The 27405-nt window shown below is 36.3% G+C and overlaps 1 protein-coding gene across 3 annotated transcripts in view; it reads right to left on the bottom strand.

Annotated features, from left to right (window-relative positions):
• The window catches only part of LOC100646409 (mannosyl-oligosaccharide 1,2-alpha-mannosidase IA), a 702484-nt gene that overhangs the window by 156375 nt on the left and 518704 nt on the right, over positions 1–27405 (bottom strand). The window contains exons 2-3 of one of the 3 annotated variants that reach the window (XM_012308265.3): positions 11766–11906; positions 10697–11123 (exon numbers count right to left, since the gene is read on the bottom strand). The exons of 1 other annotated variant lie outside the window; for it this stretch is intronic. In XM_012308265.3, coding sequence (XP_012163655.1) covers positions 10697–11053 — 357 coding nt within the window. In that variant the 5' untranslated portion in view covers positions 11054–11123; positions 11766–11906. The remainder of the gene's footprint in view (positions 1–10696; positions 11124–11765; positions 11907–27405) is intronic. One more of the 3 variants, XM_012308266.3, reaches the window with a different exon arrangement.

Genomic DNA, 27405 nt, shown 5'->3' with positions numbered 1-27405 from the left:
ACGTCGACGACGACCCTCCGGAGGTATACTATAATTATGTCTTTGTTTATTGTCGTGGGTTGAATCGCGGGTATTGTGCTTTCAGCTAATAGCGTGAATTATTCTTCGCCCAGGCGACCGACACCCTTCTCGCCATTTTACCCGTGATCTTATTCTTTGATCTGTGAATGAAAGCTCCCTGCAACGGACCGCTTACAACGCGATTTCTCTCTGTCCTCCGGTGTTTCTGTCTTTGTACCACGATGGAAATGTACAAGGTGTTCTTGCGTGCCTGGGATACGATTCGAGGGTTGCTCTTGGGTGAAAAGGTAGAAATGGCAGTGTTTGGAATTCCAGGCAGTCCACACGGAAGGTGGTTTGGGTTTCATGGAGACATTTTTTGCTTGTCATGGTACGTTGCCTTGGGTGGATGTTTCTTTCGTTACTTGGTGGACAGGTTATTTTAATTTATCCTTTTGCAGAGTGAAGCTGTAAAATTCTTGCGACAAAAGCAAGTGTTTTAATGTAAATAAGAATATTAAAGATCTAGCTTAGTGAAATTAAATTAATTGAAGATTCCTTTTTATTTTCTTCTGAAACTAGACATGTGTTTTTCAACTCGTCCCAAAATTTTGTACATTTGGCTATATCAGAGAATCTACAAAATTCCCACGTGTGTCTTCTACGCGACAAAAATAAGAACATCCCGCACTTTGATCATCGAAATACAGTTTTAAACGCACCTCGTACATTACATTAAATATCGTTAATAATATTTATCGGTCCAAATTAGCAATGATAAATTCATATCGCTTTGAATAATCATTTAAACTAATACATTAATTCTTTAACTAAACGCAATTCTATTAAACGTTTCTGTGCATGTCTTACAATTCCATATATTTCTATTTGTTTAAACTTCGACTAAACGAACTTCATCAAGCTTTACTTCAAATTTCACAGGCTGAATAAACTTCAATGTAGATATCGAGTACCTTCAGCTTATTCTGGTTGCATGGTAGCGTATAGAATATCGACCATACATTTCACGTAAGCTTTGTGCTTCATCGAATTTCTCATTAACCGATACCAATGTTCGCGATTTATGCAACACCCTGTACCTATCCGGCACCCTTCGCCTCTTCCGACGTCTATCGTTTCTCCCTTAGCCAACGTCTCATTAAAAGGAACCGCTTCTATTGTACCAGACCCGCTCGTTCGGCAGACAATGCGACTTTGTCGGAAGGTCCATTCGTTCGAATATCATCGCGCGTACCAAGCGCCTTCCCCACACCGGAAATGGTAATCAGACTCGAAGAAGATGCTTCTCCTGACGGCAGAATAGTTTCCACGACATAGCGAGACCGTAAAATTGAACAAGCTTCAAGGATTATGTTGCTTCAGTTGTTCTCATATTACATTATTCTTCGTATTTGTTTTTTTTCTTTTTATTATTTTTGATTATTTATTAGAATTTACGTATTCTCGTAGATATTGTTCTTTCCATATGCTTGGAAATGTTTTTTCCACTCTTGTGGACTTCTTTTACTTCCGAAATTTTTGTTTCTATTATTTTTTACATCTCTTATACTTAACCTACCTTTTTTCTATCCTGACAATTCTATCCTTTCGCTTCATTAGTTTTCAGAATTTTATTTTACTTTTCATTAACGTATTAATAATTATAATAATTTATATTTACGTTAAATTTAATGAAATTCGAGCTAAAATTGAAGCTTAAAATTAGATTACAAAATTAAACCAAAGCAACTTCCTTCCAAAGATTTCTATGCGAAAATCCTTCTGATAATTCACTTTTCTGATAGATACCAAGTTGTTTAGTGACAAATGACCAAATTTTGAGAAATTCAAGATCATTCTCTTTAATCGCCAACAATAAAAATAATCCATCTTGAAAAAGTATAATTCTCTTATGAAATTTATTTGTACAACTCGTCACAGTTAAATCACAAAGTTTCTCCTAACTTTTTAACTCCATAAAAAAATAAAATCCTTTAAAAGATCCTGCTAAGAATAACTTTTATCCTTGAAAATAAACGATTCTTCTCAATAGGTGCTTTTCGTAAAAACAATAACGTTGCTGATTAACGTGTTGTTAATTCTAACAAAGGAACGTATCAGTAGGATGTTCTGAAAGCATAGTTACTATACAAGTATTGTCTAGAGACATAAGCGTTTTCCATAGAATTGAAACAGTATATTCTCGTGCAGATAGGTACGTTGGTCTACACGATTTACATGCTTGCCGATAATTAGAGACAACGTTTAAAGCACGATCCCTAATACGTCGGGATTAGCGATCGTTTGAGTAGAGACGCTCCTTGGCTAATGTAATCAGATCGACGTTGCGTCGTATGGAATCGATTGTGACGTCATTCGAACAATGTTACGCGAGTTTCTGTTATTACAGAAATCTGGGTCAGACATTGGTTAAGATTTCTTTGATCCGTACGAAAGAAGCTTTCGCCACGAACTTGATAAAAGATTATTATCGACGTTTATGCCGATTGAATAAATAAGCTTGATTGATGTACATTGTTATAGAGCTTCTATTTACGAGCTTTTATTTTCGATCTCTTCACAGTCACTTAAAAAATGATTGAACTTCTATATCGAAACAAAATTTGAAAGAACGAAGAAGAAAATTGTATCAGAAATTACATTTATATTTAGTTTAAGATACGTCACTTCAAATAAAAATAAGATTCGAAAAGGAACATTGGAAAGTATGAAAATAATTTGCACTTAACGCCTCCACTGTTCGAAGATCATAATTTTATATTGTACAATTTTACGTTTCAATAAAATTCGAATTAACAAGAAAAGGCAACATTGCGCCGTAAATTTAACAAAACCTACACGAATGTTTATAACGTTAAAAAGAAACACTTAAAATTCGTTTCGGTTAGCAAACACTTGGCCTAATCTCGTGGAACACCGGGGGCAAATTTTCCCTTAAACAAGCAATCTATATTCAAAATAATCGAAAACGTCGAGTAATCACCGGGAGCAAGTTAAATGAGGGTGGGTTTTTATTCGCGCGACGATCGGCCCCCGTAAACAGGATCTATTCAAGATGCAGGCGTGAACAGTAAATCGAGATCTATCCTGAACGTGGTTTACCCATTTCGTGAATTACGCGAGTCCACTCGCAAAGCAAATTGCTTCGTTCGGAATGAACGATGTGTACCTCGACCAACCGGGAGATCTATAAGCTCTCGTATATAACGGCGTGAAGCTCCAAAACGTTTCGCAAAGCTTACCGCGGAGAATTCGCGACTATGTGTTCCTGGGATCCAATTACAGAACTAATTATATCCTACGATCGTAAAAATAACACGCTATTAGACTGCGAAACGGGATTGAGCTTCGGTTAAAATGGAAAAGGAAAAAGAAACAGATAGAATTTATTCGCGATTTTAGGACGAATGGGAGTTTCGTGAATGAAATTTGAACCAAGTTAGAGAAGTATTTATTGGGAGCAGAAAAGGATAATTACGAGTTTTTTTTGGCACAATAATTTACATGGTCACTAACAATGTCAGTGAATTGATAAGTGGCAAGTTGTACTTCGTAGATTGTTATGTAACAAGTTTTTGTTGTATACAGTGACGGGTAAAAGAAAGTTTTAAATTGATACGCTAGGAATTTTAGTAACTTTATACTAAAAATTATTCATACATTGGTATAAGTCATATATTCTGTGGTATATGTTTTGTTTATTCATTGCTCTTATTAGATATAACTCTAAACTAACTTTCGGAAAATCGTGCCTTTTTACATGTTTATATCCCATATTTTATAAACCTTCCTCTGTCCGCTACTCTGTGTATAAAAATATGTAATCAAAAATTTGTTAATGATGTTTAGAGTATTTGTATATATCGACTCTGATTAGTATTTGTGAATCGATAAGTAGTAGGTCATAAGGTTTTGTTCAAAGCAGTTGAAATTCAATGTATTGTTTGAAGAAAAATAAAGTATCCTTTAAAAAATATCCTACGGATACGAGAGGTAACCAAGTTCAATAAATCGGCCCGATAAACTGGATAATAGCGCGGGTTGATCGTTTTTTGATAAACCCAGAATCGACTGGATATAGAGGATCGGATGGAAGTCGATTAAATTCTAAATCAAGAAAGCAAGATTTGTCGATTGGTATTCCGATGCATCATAGGGAAAACGCATCAGTACACTCAATTGACACTTTCAACGATATTCGTTCGTTCAACTCTATTTTTGCCACGTCACCCTTCAACCTTTCCATTCGTGTAAATTACTTTCGCGTACTTTTTAATGGAACTTTCTTTTGATATCCTCCCCCCTCCCACCTTACTCTGTATGCCCATTAAGCAGATATTTCTACTTCGGTTTACTTCATTTAGCGTAATGTTACGAACTCATTTATTTACTTAATTACGACGATTCTTCGGTAATTGCGATTCTATCTTCGTCTTTACGGGTGAATTCCTTTTCGAATTTTCCTCTTAAATCGATTTAAAAATAGCATCGATATTTATATAATAATTAATTAAATAAAATAATGAATTATATAAATAGAATACCCATCAAAGACGAAATTGTTGTTGAATTTATTATTGAAATGCAAGTTTCTCTGAATTTTCACATATAAATACACACGTTCACGCACAAATTCAAATATCTATTTTGTAGAAAAAAAGTACAGAACAAACGCAAAACTGTAATTATTCGCATGGTACATAAAGCAATCATAAAACAGGTAATACAAAACGATATTTCACTCATCTCGCTGTGTTTAAAAGCTCAAATAGAATCGATATCAACATGTAATTCCTGCATTTCAAACTCGATTAAAATATTGATATCAGTCACTGAAAGCAGCTATTTTCATATTTCATGAGCTTTCCGTTTTCTTTCTTCGCAAATCTCCGTGTCTATTGACATTAGTCGTAATTAAACGATAACGCTCTAATTAATCTTGCTTTCCATATATTATGGTATCTTTCGATAGACTCCTGCTTTATTTCATTTTCCCCAAAATCATCAAAAACCACAGAGACCACGAAATTTTCTATGTGCATGCCACCGGTCGTATTCCAAAGGATTAACCGCAACCCAACCCTCTGTTGGAAATCTTATTTTTACTATCGCCTCGTCGTCTGCATACTGTATCGTTCAAGCCCGTCAATTTTCCCTTTTTACAACTGTGCATCTTAGAAAAATCCCCCGAACTTCTTGAATATTCTTCTTGAAGTTTTTACAATATCATTCAATACTTTTCTATTGCTACGTTTCATCGTAGTGTTCTTTCCTTTTTTTTTTTTTTAAACAAAGCAAGGTTTAAATACAGAAAAGACGAAAAATTTCTTTAAATTACCGATCGAAAATGCAGATAGCAGGCCGCCGATCTTATTTACCAAATCCGCGAAAGAAGACTCCGAATTTCTTGGCTTTCCCTCAAAATCATCGACAATAATCTGAAGCGATCGTATGTATAATTTAGCCACATTCCATCGATTGAAGCGTATTAAGCATGGAGACTGCCGGTATCTAGCGGTTCCTATGCATGGCTTTCAATTAGAGAGCAGAATTTCAGACAAATCTATCGTCCAGAAGGGATTAATGCGAACAATGATAATCAGCCGGTCGAAATAGATTTATAGGAACAGAACCTGTGCACAGAGACACGGGAACCGAGCTGTGCATACAGACAAGGGAACAAGACAGATAGGGACAACTATGGGGAAAAGAGGGCAGGGGGTGGGAAGTAGAAAGACGGACGAGCTTTCAAAGGGATAATCGCTCCGGCAATGTTCCAAACAGCCTTGATGTGATTGACTCATTATCGCACGGATCTTGCTCCGGGAACAGAATTATCGCGGATATCCAGTTTACTGCTCTTTGCTAAATTAATTACACACGGCAAGTCGTTATACATCCGACTTCTCTAATCCAATCAATTTTGACATTCTGTTGCAGCTTCACCTTGAAACTCGTTACGTAGCTTTGCCGATTCTTTTCATATTCGATATTGTAGTATCGTAAACTCATAATTAGTGATAAATGGACATGATAAATGGATCAAACAGATGTTAATTAAACAGAAAACAATGGTTATTTAACATGAACTAATTGCAACAAACGTGTAATAATTAAAACAACTAAATAATTAATTAACAATTCTCGTCACAACGCTAACAACACTATCTCCACAACACAATCTGCACTCTCTAATTTCTCAACTCATACTGCTGTTAATTCGTTTATTATCCCCTAGCAACCTCTTGTCTTTTGTCTTAGCCTCACTACGCACATGCTCAGCAACCGCTTCTTTACAATCCGCACGACACCCCCAGCCCCCTCGTCCACGATACTACAATATTTTTACTTTTCTTCTTGATATAGTTTTAAAGTGTTTGAATAGTTGAGTTACTTTGGATAAGGCGTATTTTGATTTGAGAATTATGGATAAATTGAATTGCAATGATTTTATTCTTTGTAATGTTATAATGTTCATAGCTTTGTAATGTTCATAGCTACGGATGACAGCACGTTATGAGTCGTAATTTATAATATGATTGAATAAACTATTATAAATACATTAAGAAAGCGATCTAGAAAATCAAATGCGACAAAAATGAATACGTACGAACACGTACCTCATTTTTCGATGATATTCTACGAAAATCTGTACGTCCATTTATTAAATATCTCCTACTTTACGATGTCAATCTTCGTTAACTAAATCTGCGTTTCCAAATTTGATCTTGCACGTCACGATGTTTTTGTACCAATAAACGAGTTAAAATTGGCTGGCTATCCTTGGACGAAAAAATTCGTACAGCTATAAATTTATTAAAGAAACTCTATTTAAAAGTATGACGTACTTGTTTGATTGCTATAAGTTATAAAATCACTAACGAATTTCATTAAATCTAACACATATGTGATTTGTATTATTTATAATAAATGCACGACTATAGTGTTGAATTTCTTCCAGAGTCACTTGCTTCCTTGATTTACTAAACTCGGTTTTTGCGACAAATTTATATAAAAAAAATCGCAACTGTCAAAATAAATCTTAAAAAACGACATTTGTTACATTCTTACATTTTTCTGCCTCTCAATTTATAGAAACGACCAATATGATTTCTGATTATTTCACTTTTTATCTCAAGATGAATTTCTTCTTACCGAGCCGAACTATCAGTCCAAGAAGCTACGTAAAAGTATCTTTTCGTTTCTGCATTTGTTTTAAATTCAATCAAGGAGAGAACCAAGCTCAATCCGGCAAAAGATTTCGATGATTTCGTGCAGACGTTGAACGAACATGATGGAGAACTTCGGTGACTTCTACGTCGGCTGCTGCGGTTTCGTTTGAAGTCCCGCGACGACGCGACAAAAAGGGCGGAAATTAAAGAGAATCGCAAAGGGAAATCGATGAATCCTTTGTCCCGCGGTGTCTGGCCAATACGAGTAGTCTGGCCGCGTAGAAAATGAGAACACGAGGGCGAAACGAGACAGCTGAGAAAATAACACGAAAGATCGGCCGAGATAGTGGATTAGTCAAACGTAATTTCACGACCGTTCCAATTTTACGCGCTATTTCGATCCGCAGAAGCCACCGATTATGCATTTCGAGTTTGCAAAGAACGATCTGAAGACGGAGTGTTCGTGCTTTCCTTCTGATTTTGTCGCGAGAATTTCCATTTTAGAGCTTTCGAATTTTAGACATTCAAATATTCATGGAAATTTATGTTTTGATGAATATAATTGAAGAATTCGATCTTAGTAGAAATTCGTTTCACCTATTCAATTATTTACATATTTGCATGTTTCATATTTTTGTATTTGTGTTATGTGCATAAGTTTCTGCATCTTTAAACTTTCCATAAATGTATAACAATTAAAGACGAGAATTTTCGATATCTTGAATTTTATAATTTCTATTTCTTCTCCTATAATATAGGATTCAAAAATACATTTCTCGTATTTTAAGACATAAACATAGAAATGCCTGAATTTTTATTTCGAGCGACAAGAATAAATTAAATTGAGCTGAATTTGACATATTTACGCTCGTCGTTATAGAATTTCCCTGGACGTAAAATAATGTGATATAATATAAATATGATGTGTCATATATGTAGATCTTTGCAAAAAGAAATAAATAAATATAAGTTTATAGAACTATCAAGATACTACAAGTTTCACGATGACGCATACACGATGACGAAACAAATTCAATTCGAAATAAAAAACAAAATTTTATTTGAATAAATTTAAGTTTGGAATAACTTTACATCGTGCACGATGTTTAAATTCCGATGTTTATTCCGTACTGTGAGAACAGGTATGAATCAATAATTTCATATGAATATTCATAGCTGGTGACTGAGTTTCCAGTGTTAGAAACGTGAGAAGGGACCGAATACTCGAGTTTAGGATGCAAAAGGAGAGAATATTCGGTGTTTAACGTAGCATTAACTGTAAGGATTACTAGTGATATTCATGGGAATTCTGAAAATTCTTCATATTTTCTCATATCAGATGCATCCATAAATCTTTACGCAGTCCAATTACTACTATTAGATGTATTGTGCAAATATTTGCATCGCCAAATTTTACCATTTAAAATTTATCAAATTTTATTAAAATTTCATCTGCTCCGATTCATGAGGATTCGGGACAAAGATTAAAATTCGGTCTTCAAAATCTTGAAAATCTTGCAATCCGATACGAAAGGGTCCGAGGTGAGTAAAAATTTCCTTATCAAATTTTTGTTGGTATTTTCTCTACTCTGTGATTACGAACGAAAAAAAAAGTAAAAAACATTCAGTGGTAACAGTTTATAGCAGAAAAAGATGATATAACGACGTAATAAAATATCTTCTTGACGCGGAACGATCAAAAGTACAAGACGATTTGAACCGTTAATTTTACGTCGCTGCTTGAGGAAAGAAGAAAATTTTTAAATTGGAAATTCAAATCGTGCGTATCTTTGGTCAAATGTCTCATATTCAAGGTATAACGAACACTATTTAACAAGAATCAACGAACAAGAATATATAATGAACGAGTGGACTAACTTAAAAGCGATTAGATTCTGATGTACAAACGATTTTTACGAATCCACCATCGTTTTTGAGGAGAACTATGGTTTACATTTATCAATTTTATTTTGTACTTTTATTATGTACCTGCATACAGATTCACGATATCGTCGAACAATAAAAACAAAATAGAACGACGATTATTTCGATTTTGGTTAACCGCATACCGCACCGTGAAACGTAACGAGAATGAACACTCGGATCAAGAAATTGCACGTTGCTGATAAAAATTCTCTTTAATCGTAACGCAAACGCTCATTCGGTGGAAGTAAATTGTTTTAAACGAGCACGTTCGAGAGGCCGATATCTCGTCTATTTCCACCGGAACTCCGATCGCAAAACCACGTGTTCGGAATTATACTGTGTCGAACAGTAAAGAACGACGTTTTCTGTTTGAACGTCGAATTGCTGGTTTCTCCCCTTAAACGGAGGCGGAAGCATCGCACGATGTAAAAACTCGGGCCACAGGGAAATTAAGTAATCGTTAAATCACTGCCAGCATCCGAAATGAACGTTTTGAGGCTGAGGCAGGGCTTCAATTACTGCATCACGAAATGACGGATAATTTCAGTTATACCGGGTCCTGGTATCGTTCCAAAAATTACGTGTATTACGAGCAGAAGACGTAGACCGAGATTACTCACCTTTATCCAATTACTCGTACACAGAGATTCAACGAGGAGAAAGTTGCCGCCTCCTTTTGACTTACCTCCTCTCTCTTTTACACTCGTTAACGATGCTTCGTGGTATGTAGAGCGCTTTACCACGCTACCTACTTGCGGTGTGTCTGATGGTAATGCGACTTGGAAATGGCAATTTCAATGAAAACTTAATTCTGTAATCTCTTACCTCGCTAACTTGGAAAAGCTGATGTCTAATGTGGGTGACTCTTCGGTGAGTTTGAGATCGCGTATACACTGTTCATAAATATTAGCACACGTAAGAGAGCTTAGGTAAACTTGAACAGTCCTCGGAAAATTATCAAAATATTTAAGACTGATCTCGTTTGAAACGTAAATTAAACTCAAACTCACACTGAAATCCATTCACAAAAAGACCATTAGTCATTCTAACTCTCGGAATCAAATTACTCGTGGCAGGTCACTGAATTTTTTTTCGCAAAAAATCGCTACATAACCTTTCACCCCGTCGCGCTCTATCGTTAATCGAACTCAAACTCACGCTGAAACCTTCGAGATCTCACTCATCGTTCAGAAGCAACGAACTTCGATTCAGATCTCTCGATTTCTTTTCAAAAAAATATATATAATACTTCTTACCTGATTGCATTATATCGTTAGTTAAATCCAAAGACTCACTGAACGCCTAAAGAAGCCGCGCTCCTCATTCGTAAGCAGCTCTCGAAATAAAAATTACTCCCGACAGACCTCTCGATTTCTCTCGAAAATAAAAATTCCAAAAGACATCTATAAAACCTCTTACCCCATCACATCGAAGCACGTAGGCAATTCGAAGGCATAGCAGTAATTATCATCGCGAAACTGGCGATTACTATCTGTTATACGATGCGGAAATGGAGTATGTCAAAAGGAGAGACAGAGAAAGAGAGAAATAGAGGGAAGCACGGTTGAACCGCTTACCTCTTTGATCTTCTCGCGGCGCTGATTAGTCACGTCATCCAGAGGTGGATTAGGCGATCTAATGACGTAGGGTCCGGGTACAGAAATCGGCGGGGGTCCAACCGCGGATGGCTCGACCTGTCTATGCTTGAAATCCGGTCGTCGATCCTTATCTTCGGGTTTCGGCTCATCCTGGCCCGGAACCACGTTGCTCTGTACCCAGGCTGGATTTACTTGCTGTTCGTTTCGCTCTTCCGGCGCCACACCACGTTCGACGACATTTGCCAAGTCGCGACGCGTGACGAACGTGCTGGTCAGAAGGACGATCAGTATCACGGACAAGAGTCCGCTGATCGCCAGCCTCTGCATCAGCCGCATCTCGTCCAGGCACTTGCTGCACTCCCACAAGCCGCCCGGAGTTGCAGATGTTGCGCTCGTATTGGCGGAGCTGTGTGTACAATATTATATCTCGCTAAAAAGTGATCTTTCCTCTCTTATTTCAATTTTTTTTCTTTTTTTTTGAGGGGGATATTTTTAAAGCGACTTTCAAACGTTATAAAATTATTGGTTAGAATGTTTTTAAACTACAGCTGGTTGTAATTCTGGCAAGCTTCCCCTATCAAATATATATCGACAAGATTTATAGCGCGAACGCTAAAAAATCTTATCAGTGATCGTGACGAATAATTAGAATATACGTACGACTCTTTTATACGAATCGAAGTTTAAAAAGTACGTGACAACAGTTAAAAATATAAAATTGACGAATTATCAAGTACAAAAAACTTAAGCGGACGCTTGTAAACGTTGAACTTTCACTTCTCAAATCGACCATTGAACGAAAAAATCTACTTCGAGGAGAAACAAACGTCTTAAAAATGTCATAGTATCGAATGAAAATTATCCGTATACGAAACAGGAGCGAATTAAATTGTAACGTTGCGATCGCTCAATTTCTGCGATCAGCCGAAACTTTAACATAGGAAGCGCGACGTTTTCGCCGATATAATCGACGATTGGTTTTCAAATCGAAAACGGTGGTGAATGACGTGAAATCAGGCGAGAGTGCGAACACACTGGAGGCACTTACTTGCGAGCCACCTGTTGTGGGTAATTCGAGCACCCTGACGAATGCTCAATGGTCGTTTTAAGTAGCCTTCAACGACGGCAGCCGCGCGTTTTCAGCTCGCGTCCCGCTGCTTCGATCTCATCGACTCGAAATTCTCGACAGCTGCGAAGAGAAATTCACTGTGTTCAACGAAGAAACATGGACTATCAGAGAAATGGATCATATTTTTCTATCGATTGCTCGTTGTTTCCTTGAGTTCGACTCGGTTTTATCGCAATTCGTAGTATATCGTCGCGTTAAATGAAAGATTTAAACATAAATCGTAAAACATCGATCTTTGCCGCAAGGTTTATGTTTTATTTTTTGGCTTTTCTATTATTTGCATTTTTATTTATCGTAATGGAATTTTATTTATTATAGTGGAATTCTATTTATTTTAGTTTTAAAGAGGGTATAGCTTCGTGTGTGTGCTTTTCAGAATTTTTAGATTATTGACAGGCATATTGTAACCCAAAAGCTTTGGATTATAATTTCCTGGTGAATGTATATGAACCATGTATAATGGTTTACTTTTTCCTTTCTTCGGTAGATTGATAACAGTTTTCTGTATAGTGTTCGATGTTTGTCTTTCATCTCGTGTTTTGTCATTGTGTTTTCCGTTAATACCAATTTTGTTATCAAGTTAAAAATGCCATAAATTCGTGACCAGTATTCGTTAATAGAAATTCTTTAATTCGAGGAAAATGCAATATTAATTGTTATTTATCCTAAATTCAGCAAACAACTTCTATAAAAACACCGATATGAAAAAACATTTATAATTGCGAGATTATTCTAACGTCAACATAGATAAGCCTCCGTGGAGGTTTTAAATGCTTAATAAAAAAAAAGGAACGTTCGATAAAAAAATTCCTAACCTCCTAAAATCTGCTCCAAAGCGACGTTCTTTTTTTGGGAGAAATAAAGTAAGCCTCGTTATGAATTTTAATTTATTTCGACGAAAATCAAACGCGAAACTAAATGGAGTGTGCTCGAACAGGAATTTAAATAGAGAGAAATACTGAGATATTTAAAGACAATGGCAATTGTTAAGTGACGCGAGAGCGTAATTGCTCAACCATCAATGAAAAGCATTTTCGTTTCAATATGCATTAAACGCACTTCGCGTTACGTGCAGTTTCAATGACATCGTGATCTCGATTAGCAACGGCCGATAATCGCATTTTCAAATTAACAAATCAGCCCTCGTTATCAATGAAATATTTAATTAAGAACAATAGCGCCTACATATCCTTGCTTTCTCTCGGCACGTTTGCCTTTTCGCTGCCATATTCATATGCTGTTTCGTCGTCATACGCGATCAGACTTTAACTGGAAATGCGGCTGAAAGCAACTGGGGATTTTTATGAAATTATTATATATTTAAATTAACCAAAAACTTTTATAATTATGGGATTAGATATTACCAGATATTAATCAATTTTAATTACACATTGGTTTCCTTGCAAATGTAGATACCATGATCTAATTTATTGCTAATGGATTGATAATTTGAGAGACGAACTAATATGTCTTTATTAAGGTTATAAGTTTGAAATTGTTAAATATTTAAACGATACGTAAATTCGGAACACGTGTCAAGTTGAAAAAGAGATTTGCTGGGAATTTTAGAAGAATCGACAAGTATTACGTTCCAAGTAGTATGAAACAAATTAACAGTTGGAGGTTCTAAATTTGTAAATGCAGTGAAAATAGCAAATAACGAAGAAGCGTATAATAGAATAAATAAACGAATAGATAAAAATGAAAGATCATTTAGTTGGTAATTGTTGATATTGAAAAAATTCTTTATTAAACAAGTAATAGAAGATCAAAATATATATCCACAAATAAACTTTTAACAATTATTTACACTTGCACATCCAGTTTAACAGTCACAGTATTTGCATAGTAATCAATTACATCTAGCTACGTTAAACTGCATCATTTAATGCAACTTCCACACAACTACAAAAATTCGATATTACGAAACCGAAGGGTAGATCCTGATAAAGAAAAAAAAAATGCTACACTGAAAAATATTGATCTGAGCAAATACTTTTTCCAATCACTGTAGAAAACTGCTGCAAATGCTTCGGATATCCATTTAACAAAAACAAAAACAGAAGCATCTGCTTGTCCAATTCTTTCTTTAGCACTGCAATTGTGTCGTGCATCGAGAAACCATTGAAGAAACGATTGCCTTTCGATCGATCGGAGAATAGAACGAAGAAAAAGATAGAGGATGGACGCGATGTGCGAATCAGAGAGGCACACAGGCAGATTGGAGATTCCAAAGTCTCTGCCGAAACGTGATCACTGCATTTTTTATCGAGCCTGGGGCATCGCGAGAGGTTTCACCGGCCTTCCTCGCATCGAGAGTCCGCGCGCATTTTATCACCCGGTCGCTGCGGGCGTTACACCTGCAGATCCCCGGTTTTCTTTCCTTTTTGCGGCCCGGGACGAACCACGGCGCTCTTCGATACTCCGTGTGTCCAGTACCCGGCTCCGTTGGCGATTCTCCCCTCCTACAGAATGTTAAATTTTGGAAATTTGCCTTTTATGAAGTCGATGATACACGACGAATATGTGACAGGGTGATTTAAAAAGCCGCGATATTTGTATAATTTTTATTCTGTGTCTTGTGATTTGTTAAACATTCGTTGTCGTATAACGTTGTGTTATAACGCGAGAAAAGTAGTCCAATTTTGAGGATTTGTCTCCCAGGGACGCGATATTATCCATACGTTGAATACATGACAACGTGATTTAAAAAGCTACGATTACTTTTATCTGGTCTTCCGCAAATTTGTTGATTTACCATTCGTTAAAATATTAGGAAAGTAGATAATTAGAATAGTGTGATTTAAAAAAACTTTAACATTTGTATTATCATTTTCTTTGGTTCTTTGAATACTTCCAGCCTTATTGTTTCGGAGATTTACCGATTTATTATTTATCGAGATACGGGCATTATCATCCTTGCAATATATTAGAATTAATTATTTAATCATTGCAGTGGATCAAGGTTTTATGGGTCTGCAGGTAAACCGGCAACGCGCGGCTCGTCCAGACACCAGAGTCTTTAAGGATTATGGAATTATTTATGAATAACTTGCGCTGAAGCAAATCGTTCGTTCAGTCGCTTAAGGAATTCGCGAATAAATGAGTGCGTAGCAAATCTAATACTGGACTTATTTAATAAAATAGAAATACATTCTAGAATATTAGAATGGAACCAGTTTGTTATCGTAAAAAATTTTCACCTATCGAAAGAATCAGATTTTGAAACGTTCGCGAAGCAGTTTATGTAACAAAAATGATTAAACGTTAGAGAATTCCTTTCAAGATGGATCAACGACGTTCCTCGTCTTATCCAGATCCACAATTACACGTTAATCGCGGTGATACCTCGATTAAAGCAACAGACAGCAGCTGGGAATCTTCGTTCCCCTTCGTTTCCCTGCAGGCGGTATGAAATGCACGGCGAACGAACGAAAACAGAAGCAAAATCGCGGGAAACGTAAATTGCATCTGCCCTTTGATATCTTATCGCGAGGCTACGCCAGCAGAACCCGTAATAATTAGTAATTGCCGCCTGGGGTTAATCGCCTAGTATTTCGTTTCTAGCAGCAGATTTCGTGCTAGTCAACTATGCATAGGATCTAGTCGCCGCCTTCGTTAATTATTTGATTTACATTCGCGGATTTATGCTCCTTAAAATGTTTTCGACACTTTGGACGAATTATTATTGGGATCGGAATAATTGGAACATCTCGGAATCTTTGCTGTAATATTCGGCCATAAGTGTTTCAAAAGCTTATTAGTTATTTCAGAATCTCAATGTGTAGATTCGAAAGACTAATAGTTTAAATAAGATTACTAAAATAGTTTAAATAAGATTACTTTTATTATTAGGTAAAACTAAACCCAAAACAAGGATTCTTTTAATAACGAAACTCACACATAGTTTCTTTCGTTCGTACTGGTAAATAATTATTCGATGGTAATAAAATATTTACATATCAATCTGAAGCGCAGAAAGCGATTTCCATTTTGTTTAAACCTTCGCTGTTTGAAATCCAAGCAACGACATCTGACAACAATTTAAATTTCTAAATTCCTAGAACATCTTCCTCTCCATAACGCATACACTATTAAAACTTGTCAATTAAACGTTCTACGTTTATGGAATTCTAATCCTTGTTCGTCCTCTAGACAGCGCAAACGCTTAGAACGTATCAGTTTGCACGTGCCATCCTCTCGGAAATCTCTACGTTTAATTATTCAGATCTAATTAGCCTCGATAAGTCGACTACTGTCGATAGCACGAAATATCGTGGCTGCGAGTCCTCGGGTATTGAATTCTGGGACACCAGGTCGGTGAATTGAATTCGAAGTGATGGTTACCACGATGGGTTGCTGGAATCGGATTGGAGTAGGTTAATACGCTTTCATAGCATACGTCAGGTTGTGGAAGATTTTCGAGGGGGTCGAGATGGTTATTTAAGTTGTTGTAAGTGAGGATCAGTGTTTTAGTTAAATAGTTCCATCGTTTCATATTCTATTCTGTTCTATTCTATTGTAATTGTAATTCATTAATTTTAATGTCGATCGTTTAATCTATATGCTTAATTCTTCTCTGTAGTAATTATTTACGTTTTATACTGTACTTGGCATAAACATTGAAATCAAACGTAGTCAAATTTTATTTCTAGCGTTACTCTACGTTGAAAAAGTTTTATTCAAAATAATCCTCGTAAATGAAACTGTAAATGGAGAATTATGAAGAAATATCAAATATGGAAATATAAAATTACAAATTGCAAAATAAATCAATTTAGAATTTTTTATAGAACGAGACATTTTTGTTAAATCGTCTAACTTTTTATTTATCAATTTGTAAATTTGAAATCTGTTAAGTATCATTTCTTCATTCATGGATCTCTATCTCATTTCTATTAAAAATAAATTATGTCACGCTTATCTGCGTAAGAATTCAAATCCACCTGTTTAGAATGGACTTGTCTTTATTAGTCTAAAATATCATGATTATAGAAATTCTTAATTAAGCGCTGATAGGTTAACTTTTTGTAAAATCTCGCAAACCTGAAAATCTAAGTCAATGTACTGAATCTGCAGTTCATATATTTTACACTTCAACGATGAAGACAATAAATCAATCGATCGAGAATTTTCCAATTAAGTCGGATTAGAAGCAAAAATATGTGAAAACAAAAGAGAGGAGAAAAGACGCCGCTGTTGGCGAAGAAAGCGAAGAATCGGAGAAAGTAGCGAAGGCTGCAAAGCAAACGCGGTAACAACGGTAGAAAATTATGAAACGCGTGTAAACAGGGCTACCAAGGATTCGAAACGAGTACACGAGTAAAGATAAAAGAAGAAACGATACTGGGGAAAGCTCGGAAAGAAGTCGGAAGAAATTGCGGAAGAAAACGGAAGCTCGTGCGAAGCAACAAAAGGGTTAGACTAAGGGAAACGAATGAAACCCGGCGAGTACCTGGAAAAAAAGTATGCGAAGGAAGAACGAAGAAAGGCAGAGGACGAGGTATTAACGAAAAAGAAAAAGGGAGAAAAGAAGGAAGAAAAAGAAAAGGAAGGGAGTAACAGAGGGACAGAAGAGTCGGATAAAAAGATGGGAAATGGAAAGAAAAAAGGTGAGAATGAAGTCGAGTCGGTGAAAAAAGAAAAAAGAAGAAAAAACAAAAAGAGAATGTTGTATGAAGGAAATAAGGGCGAAAGAAGCGGAGATGGGAGAGGGAAAGAAGATAAATCGTCGAAGGTACACTCGGTAGCCAATAAATCGTACACCGGGGCCCCGAGGTTACCAAGATTGCTACGTGTCACATTCTTGCGGAAAATTGGACCGGTGGAAGTACTTTAAAGCCAGGCAAATTCGCGTCGCGAATGGACACGTACGTGGACGTGCTCGACCACCCAACAATCCCGAAAAAATTTCCAGGGAAATGCCATTTCCCTGGTGTTCCTCTTCATTTTTAAATCCTCCATCACTAGCGTTCGTGCACCGATTCTTGTTACTTGTAATTGCTTCTCGTTTATTCTTGCTTTTCCATCTTTTTGTTTTTTCTTTTCTTTTTATTTTAGACAATATCACGAGCAAGTAAGAATTTTTATTGCGAGTTTGAGATGTTCGAAAATAGGAAAATATATTAATCGAAATAGTCTAGATTCGAATCTTACTTGTTTATTACTGCAATCTGTGATCTTATCTGAAATATTGTTACGGCGATGGTTGGATCTACAAAGAGCGATTTTGGTTTATAATCGCGCTATTTGGAGTACTTCTACTCTGTAGAGTAGCAGTAAAAATTGCATATTGATTATATTATATCGCCGTATTTCTATTCTGTTTAAAAAAAATATATTTCGATTTAGTTATATCTACGTTAAATTAAAATTTTAATTAATATATTCTCTACCCCGTGGTAATATGATATTCGAACATAAATCTGAAACAGAATCTATAACTACCAATTTGTAAATCGCGTAAATCTTGGAAAAGGGAAATGTAATTTCGGTCAATATGATATAAAAATATTATCAAACTCGGTTTGCTGGACACGCTAAATGAGTGAAAATTCATGGCGAGTAACGGGATTGAATGTTTCACCCACGGGATTTACCGAGAACGAATTGCGAGAACGAGTCAATGCCCTTTTCTACGCTTCTCCCTGGGAAATGCAGTTAACTTAACGAGCTTGCATCAACGCGACCAGAGGAGGAAAGAACCGTGTTCTCTTCGATCAGTATCGAAGAACGAAAAGTAATAAGAATAAGTCGCTTAAAATCGCAAATTGCAGGAGTTTAAATGGTTTTACGTAGAATAAGAAACTGCGCGTAATAAGGAACACCCTTTTCGTCCCCTTCGTTCTCATCTTCTCTCCTTTTTATGCTTCGTGATCATTATTCAGATAAAATCAAAGGAACGTCGTGTGAAATGAAGTGTTAATAGCAGAGAATTAGCATCGAAATATCAGATGAAAAGGGGTCAAGGCATACAATTATATGCTAAAAATAATTTCTTAATTGTTGAATATATAATGCTATCAATAAGAATATTAATTTGACAAGAGGACAGACAACACGTTTATCAGATAGTATTATGCTAGAATTTATACTTTCGTTGAAACGGAGATTTCTACGGCCGATGAGAAACAATCAGCTGCCTTCTTACACGAAGGATAATTACTTTCAGGTAATTGCCTTGCAGGATCGAGAATAAACTTTCTCGAGTTATTTTTGAAACGCTCCGCGATTAGAAAGCAATTAATCACGCAACGAACACTCTAACCATACTGCAGTAGCAATGCAAGCTCGAAGACGTTATCAATTATTTATATCCTCCTCCTTCCAATAGAGTAATCCATCTTTACTTTCAAAGTTGCTACTACCTTTACCGTGTTATTGAATGTAACTAAATACAATTCTTACCATTACGAGAATAAGCTTTTAAACTCTTCTCTAAGTCATTTCAGAGGTGTAATTAATAATCGATTAATATTCCTTATTGACAAGTGTAAATTTATTTATCTGTTATGTATAAATTCGGAGAAGTTAACAAATTTAGTTATCGACAAAAAGCCAAAGTACTAATTTACAGAATCGTTTTATCAAACTGTGTTACAAACTTTATATAAACTTTATTATTTGAGTTGCTATTTTGATACATTTATCTACACCTTTATTATCGATATAGATACATACGAAACTGTCTTACAATTTTATACAGCTACCTTTCCAAAAACGAAAACAAAGAATTCCACTAATCTTCTTTCTTCCACCTCAATTCCTATTTTAGCTCTCAACCCGTTCCCACGCGCAGACACCAAGCGTTCGAACTCTCCTAATCATCAAAGCGAAATCGGAATTCGGAGCAACCAGCTCCAAACCCTTGCAAACCTTGGCAACAGACCATAATCCACTTTGGTAGCGTTTCGAACCGCCCTCCAACGAACTCGTTCGATTCGCGTGTTCCTAGAAACTCTCACGCTCTCGCAACCATCCGTCCAACGTCCCGTCACCGCCTCAGCGACCCTTAATTAGATTCACCGAGAACGTCGGATAAGATCTCATTAAAATTCCATCGCGGCATCTGTAGCAGCGCAATGTTCGAAGGTCCGCGTTCGTTCGTTCACTGGCTGACGCATGATAATGCGGTTTCTCCGGAGGGCAGCGGAATGCAACACGCGAACGAAGCCTCTGCAAGGACAGTTCCGTCATTGAAGAAAGCACAGAGGAGCTTGCTGAAGAAAGAGAAAGAGAAAGAGGCGAAGAAGAAGGAGACGCACGAATGAAAGAGAGAGACAATGGACACCGGATACACGCGCTGCCTTATCCGTAATGAAACTGTTGCTCTTCGTGGCAGGTAATTACCGTAATCTCGTTCCGGGGGAATTGTAGCAGAATTTTTACCGAACTCGTTGCGACGTGCACGCGTTTGTTCCTGATTAAAGCCCTGTACACGCTTGCTCAACTTGTACTCGCGATGTTATCCGCTAGAGTTACACGGTTTGGTTAAGTGGAGGCTGAGGAGTGTCGCGTTTTGCTGGGAGTCGATATTTAGGATTCGGAAGGCCGAGAATGATTCTACGAGTATATAAATGAGGATTAATTGTAACGGAGAGAATGGCAGTATCGTTTGGTAGCGATCACACAGTTAACGTAAAATCTCTTTAAACTCTATACTCGTTATAACGTACGTGACATTTATGTGTTTCATTTTAAATGTAAAAATATATGATAGTATTGCGACGAAATGTAGATGCTTAAAAGGAAACAAAAACGCCGAATAAATTTATAAGAATTATATTTCTACCAAATGCAGGTACTCCGTTGTAACTTACATTAATTTGAACTAGACACGATAATAAACAATTTGAAATAAATATCTAGGTACGAGTAGATAATGAGAAGAATGTATCAGTAAATAATGCTTTCGAAATTTCGAAAAATATCGATTCGTTATAGAAGCGAAAGTTGGTGATTACAACAGAAGAGATTTCGTTGAAATTTCAAAGCGTACGTACAGGGGTTTCGCAGACAGTGTATTGCGAAATGAAAGAAGTATTGAAATGGCGAAGCACGTTCACGCACTTCGTGACGTTAAAGATCCTTTGATATACCGTAGCCTTGTTGTTAATCGGCTTTCGCTTTGATGTTCGATGAAGTTGCAACTTTTCACCAAAACTGTCGTCGCGAAGTTGCGAACTAGCGAGTTGCTTTCCCGAGCTACGTAACGAACATATACAGAGCTTAATAATAGCTAGAATATGTTCCACGTTACTCTTCAGATAAACTTTTAAATTCCATGTTTTGCGAAAGATCGAATTAATAATCTTAATGTTGCATTTTACACGATTGCAACATTACACAATTTTGCAATCTTTTTATTTCTAACTAAGCTACGTATTTTTATAGCCTCGAGGTAAAATAAATTACAGAAAGAAGTTTGTTTTTTCTTCGTTCATAAATTCCTCTCTTAAACCAATTCAACGAACGTCTAATCACGAAGCAGCGAAAAAGTTGGCAAAACTCTTGTTCAGGGAAAGGTATGCAAGAATACTAATGATGGACTAAGAAGATCGACCCAGTTTTTCACTGAAAAATATTAAGCAGCTCGCTAAATTGTTCTATAGCCAGTTTCACGTGGCTTTTTCGAGAACTGGTCATTGACTTTCGTTTGTAAAAACTTCAAGTATTTAAATATAAAACATTTATTTAATTACTTAAAATAATCATTTCCTTCCTTTATGCACTTCCTATATCCCAACTTATAAATACTCCCCATAAACGACAACAAATAGTATTTAAAAAAAAAACTCGAATCTACATCGCTAGTCGTAAGTACTATCATTGATCATTTCTATATTTAATACAAATTAAATATTTATCACATCGTGAATATACCCTACCATTTCCATCATACGCGTATCGTACAATGGAAGATAGTAAATGTACTAAAATTTGATAGAATTTTGCGACAAATGTAACCAGTAGACATCCTAATAAATATTTACGGCCAGTAGTGTGCATTTTAACGTACCGAGTTTATATATCATCCAACGAAAGAACTAAATTGAGAAGAGATGCACGAAAACATGATGTACCTTTAGCAACACATTTTTTTCTGGGTGAAGCCACCCTGTCGAGGCGAGAGGGGGCGAGACATGCCTCGCGGAGACGGGAACTTTCCACCGGTGTAACAGTGACGGGCTTTTTGATCTTATTACTCCCGAAGAAGGAGCGGGCCGATCTCGCAAAAGGTCGTATCTGCCGGCGCATCGAGCTGGATGCGGCGCTTGCAGCTTCTCCGCGGCAAATTACGAATCAACGGAAAAAGAAGAAAAGAAAGGAAAAGAAATAAGGAAAATGAAGAAAGGGTCATAAGAAGAAAGGGGATAAGAATCAACGAGGAAATAACAAAGGGTTAAGGCGTCGACGAGGGTGGGAGTACTAAACAAAAGTGTCTGAGAGGAACACAAGTGTTTAAATGTATTTTATTATCAGGAAGAAGTGGAAATGGAAAGAATTTCGGGTTGTTCGAGCGGAAAATGGCGAGTTGTAAAAATGGCGAAGAAATGGCGCTGGGTTGGAAAAGAGAAACGAAGATGAATAGGAAACGCGTTAGGAACTTGGTAGTGGTAATTAAACGCGCAGGATCTGACAAGAAGGAGATTAAGTAGGAAAAGGTTTGCTGTTGTGGAATTATCGAGGATGAGCGACATGTTGCAATTCGTTGGAATATTTTACGTATCAGCTGTTAAAATGTAGTTCTACGGTGCCTTTTAAATTATGGAGGACAGAATGGAATTTTGGTGTTGAAATATTTTCAAAGCACGATTGCGTTAAAACGTGACGTCCTTTTGTAGTATCCGTACTTTTAGAATTATGAAAGTTGAGAGATGAAATGTAATTTTACTACATTTCATTGAAATATTCTGCAAGTACGAGCTGTTTAATGAGGTCTTTGTGTAATGAAGGGCAAACAATAGCTATTGAGATCGTATTAAACATTTAAATACTACGGACTACTAAAACGAGACTTGTCCATGATTCTTGTTTCACATTTGGATTAAAAAAGGAAGTGTAGAAAAACGCTCTAAAAGGATGTTTGAAACCGCTGAGGTCAGAAATGAAATGAGAATCTGACTATGTAGAGAATGAATTGTATGTTGGAATAAGTTCTACGAATGTTTCGTTATGACGATTTTTCCTTTGACCGTAGAATAATACGCTAATTGTTTAGTCTTCTTTTCTTTATACTTTAACGTCGATAAAATATATCGAATAAAGACATAGAGGCATGTAGAAATTTCGTGCAACGAAATAAAAGTACTTTCGTAGCTGAAAACAAACTGCTAAAGAGAATTCCAACGTCACAAAGAAACAGAAAAGGAGTAAAAGACGTCGTAAAATCGTCGGAAAAGCAACATAGAGATAATAACGGTCAAATGAAACGTAGCTCTTCCACGAAAATAAGTGACAGCTTAAACGAGTAGTATCTTCAGTAAAACACTCATGAAGAAAGGCATGATAAAAGATAAGGTAAAAAAACCAGTAAGCAGTATCTCTTCTAAAACAGATATATTCAACATTGAAGCAGAAAGAAAGTGTATCATAAATTGAGAGAACATTGACAGATATAAGTTTGTAGACTTTTAGCGAGACTCGTATACTTTTTACAAGACGTTCAAGGACAGAGTGAAGATCGAGAGAGAAGGAAAATAGGGATAAAAGACGAAAATATAAAAATTATGCCATGCAGAATATTCCGTTTTATTGTAAATCTTTTCTTTCTTCAATAACTATACTTTCATTTTTGTAGATGTCATCTTACGTTTCTTCAGCTTGTTTATATCTTTTCATCTTTTTTATTTATTTAGTTTTCTTATATGATTTCTTTAATATTTACGTCCATAAATGTACATTTTTATCAACACAATTCAAAGAACGAAAGCTAGGTAGACATTCGTTTTTCCTACCATATATTATAACGTACAAGTACTTTGAATAAATGCTGTGCATTTTTGCACCCTCAAATTTTCCGCAAATCCATAAAAATGCTGTATCATAATAAAACAACGGAACATGTTACAACAAATATATTACATAACAAAGTATCACCAAAACTTATCGCTATTTCTTTACTTTATGCTATTCCATAAAACCATAAAACGTCACAAAGAAAGAAGCGACTAAGCAAGAATAACCAATATGCAGGAAGAAAGAGAAACAATTTCATCTAAACTCACAAAAGCATCCATATGGCGAACAAATAATCAAGAAGAAGCGCGAAGACGCGTCATAGATAAGCGGATAATTTCGAAGCAGACGAAGAAATTGGTAATTATCGATGATAATTATCGAAAACGAGCAATCCATCGAATTTGGATGTTTGAGAGGCGGCTAAGGCCGGTAACGAAAATGATGAAGAAGAAAAGGGGAGGATGAAGGGGTGTGAGAGAACCAGAAAGTTTACGAGAAGACCGGAGCATGAACACGTCAAGGTGAAGCCTGAGGCTTCTTCGACGGTTATCATCCACCTGGAACACGGCTGTGTTCGCGTAATACGTGTGCATGATGTGAACAGAGCGCTCGAGAGATGGATAAGGAGAGGAATAAAGGGGAGGAAGAGAGATCGAGAGAGAGGATGGACACAACGTGCCTCGATCTAAATACCAGGCATTAAAGCCAACTATAACGCTCTTTGAATCTCGATTATCAACGATTCCACCTTCGAGATATATTGCCTCGATAGAGATCGAGCCTTGTGAAACATCCCTCGATGGAATCGCCAGCCTTTTATGTGTCGTGTGACGTCGAGCAGGTGGAAAACCAGTTTTTCTTTTTCATTTGTTAAATACATAGACGTAGTGTTCTGAATTGGGTTGCTGAGCGTTAATTTGTCTGGCTGAAAATCTTAATGGCGTACAGTGACTGTGGAATAGAAAAAGTAATTGACACAGCTTTGTATTTGTTACAATATTTATGTAGTAATTAATTAGGTCTAAGTATATCAAATTTTGTATCAGTCGGTAGTAGTTTCATGTAACTACGAAGATTTGATACTATGAAGACGAAATGTGTTGACGAATTGTGTCTCTTTTTATTGTTGTTATGATACAATTTAATTTTGAACGTGACAAGACATCTTTCCAAAAAGTACTTTCTAACGATGACCAGCACGTTGGATAATAATCAAAACAATCTTTCTTTGAACAGTGTGAAGAGGAAGGTAGTCAGAGTTCATCGGAGAAGTTTACGCAAGAGCGTGGACCGATGTCGGGTGACGGAAATGGAAACAACCAGGTACATCGTTTGGTTGTCTAGCGTATTGTGGCGTGTCGTGTCGTCAGCGAAGATACAGCAAGTTGTAGCCAAACTTCACGGTTTGTCGGCGTACAGTTGGTTACGAATGAGGCACGCGAAGCCACGTCCAACTGGTTTAACAAGTCATTACACAATTTGTCAGGGCAAGTTTCGCGCCTGGCGCAATGAAATTTTCGAATCCGTTCGAGCTTCATCAACCTGTTCAGATGCAATTTCGTTTCTCTTCAGCCAGAATGGCAAATTAAATGTTAACATTAAACGGAACGATTTCTTAAAGACCATTATTGAAATTACGTAAATTTACTTTATTAATTTCCCAATAAAACTTAGAGGATTAACTTTACGTAAGCCAATCGATTATTTTATATTTTATAGACAAAGTAAATAGCAAGGTTTCGTTATTCTGAATTGTTTCAAAATCATCTTTGGATTTCATTTCTCTGAATGTTTATCTTTATTCGAACTAAGTTCAAATATTTGGCTTATTAACGAATGAGCATATCATTGATTAGAAATATCGCAAATGTGTCAGAATTTATTGAAATTTTTAAAAGCTTAAAACAATAAAAGAAAACTTAACTTCCAGTATAAATCGGTTTTAGGCTTTTAAAATCTGAAAAAGTTCTGACACACCAGTCGATATTTCTAACACGTTATTAAAATTTTGTCAATAAAAATAAAATTTGGAAGGAGAGAATTTCGAACGTGAAATTATGATCTTTTTCCTTTACCTACTAACAAATGGCATAAGATTTAGAATGTTACAAAATGTGATCGAAATTTATTAGAAGAAAGCTTGGAGAGAATCTGAAAACATATTTCGTAAAATTGGAGCCCGAGATTTTGTTGAACGATAAGGTGAATTTGATAACTGTATTATCTGGACGAGGTAAAAATACACTTGGCCGAACAGATGGTAGACCACATTTTATTGAATCCAATTTTCTTTGCCGTTTCTCTAATAAGGGGATCGGTCTCGAACAAATTGCAGCGTTTAGTTTACTGGTAAACCTGTTGTACCGAATCAGCTCTTCTGTTTCTCGCTCTGCCTACAAAAATCTATAACTATAGAAACTTATTTTAATTCGCTGTTTATACGAATTAAAATGTATTTTATCTATTATATTATTGTATTTATACTACTTATATGAATAATGTATTGTAAATTTATTTCCGCAGATTTAAGTTGAACATTCTTTAAGCATTGCAAGGTCTTTTTGTTCATTAAAACGAGAGTCAGATTGAAAAAAGATCGAAAATTGTATTAATGAGATTAAGAATTAATAAGATTAACACAGATCGTAGTACTCTGTAATACTTTTACGCTAATCTACGGCGATTATCCTAACCGATGATCTCGAAATTGTTAATTTTTTTCATGAAAATTCCCATATTCCATAAATATGTTTATTTCGGTAGCAGTGATTCTAAACTTTTGTCCACAACTGTACGTTCGTTCGTGCTTGCAAGCACGATGAAGGACTTGCTCGAAGACAATGCGGGTTACGTGTTAATCCCAGGATACCGCGTGTTTATCATGTCTAGTCCGAGTATCTCGGTGTCGTGGTTGGCTCTTTCAGGCGAGAACCACGAAACAACGACGTCACCAACACCCGGGATCGCTAACTTACGTCGTACGATTAAGTCAAGGACTTCTCCCTTTGGTCCGATAGTAGTAGAAACAGCGACTCGTCGTCGAGCGAGGAGTGCGAATCGATACCTGTGGTTACACGGTGAGACAGTAGTGCGAGACCGTATTTGGTCAGACGCATATAAGATCATGGCGCGTATACTCATACGACTGAGGTTCCCCCTCCTTTTTTTCGAAATTTTCGAAATATTTTATTTTATGGGTATTAGATTAGGATATTTAATTTTAAGGCGTTCTATTTTACCCTGTACTATGTATCATCGTAATGCATATTGTATCATGTGAAGCACACAATACAAATTGAAATGTTCTAAAATATAGCAATTTAATTTGAACTCTTGCAGATCATCTACAGCTCAATGATATTAATCGAAAGTTAAAATCATCTTATGGAAAATGCTGAAACACGTTCAATTTTTATCATAAAATTTTCTTATTATTAAATTTTCCACTTAGGGCAACCTGTTTGTCAAATCATATTACATAAATCTACCAATGTATAAGCAGTAACGCTGCATTACCGGGGAGTACGATTCATTAATGATTAATAAATAGAACAGGAAGAACCTCGCCAATTCCCTTCCCATCGATCTTAATTCCGCG

The sequence above is a fragment of the Bombus terrestris genome, chromosome 4 (assembly GCF_910591885.1).
Source record: "Bombus terrestris chromosome 4, iyBomTerr1.2, whole genome shotgun sequence".
NCBI classification, from domain to species: Eukaryota; Metazoa; Arthropoda; class Insecta; order Hymenoptera; family Apidae; genus Bombus; species Bombus terrestris.
The sequence above is the reverse complement of the archived record's forward strand: the minus strand, read 5'-3'. Positions and strand labels throughout refer to the sequence as shown.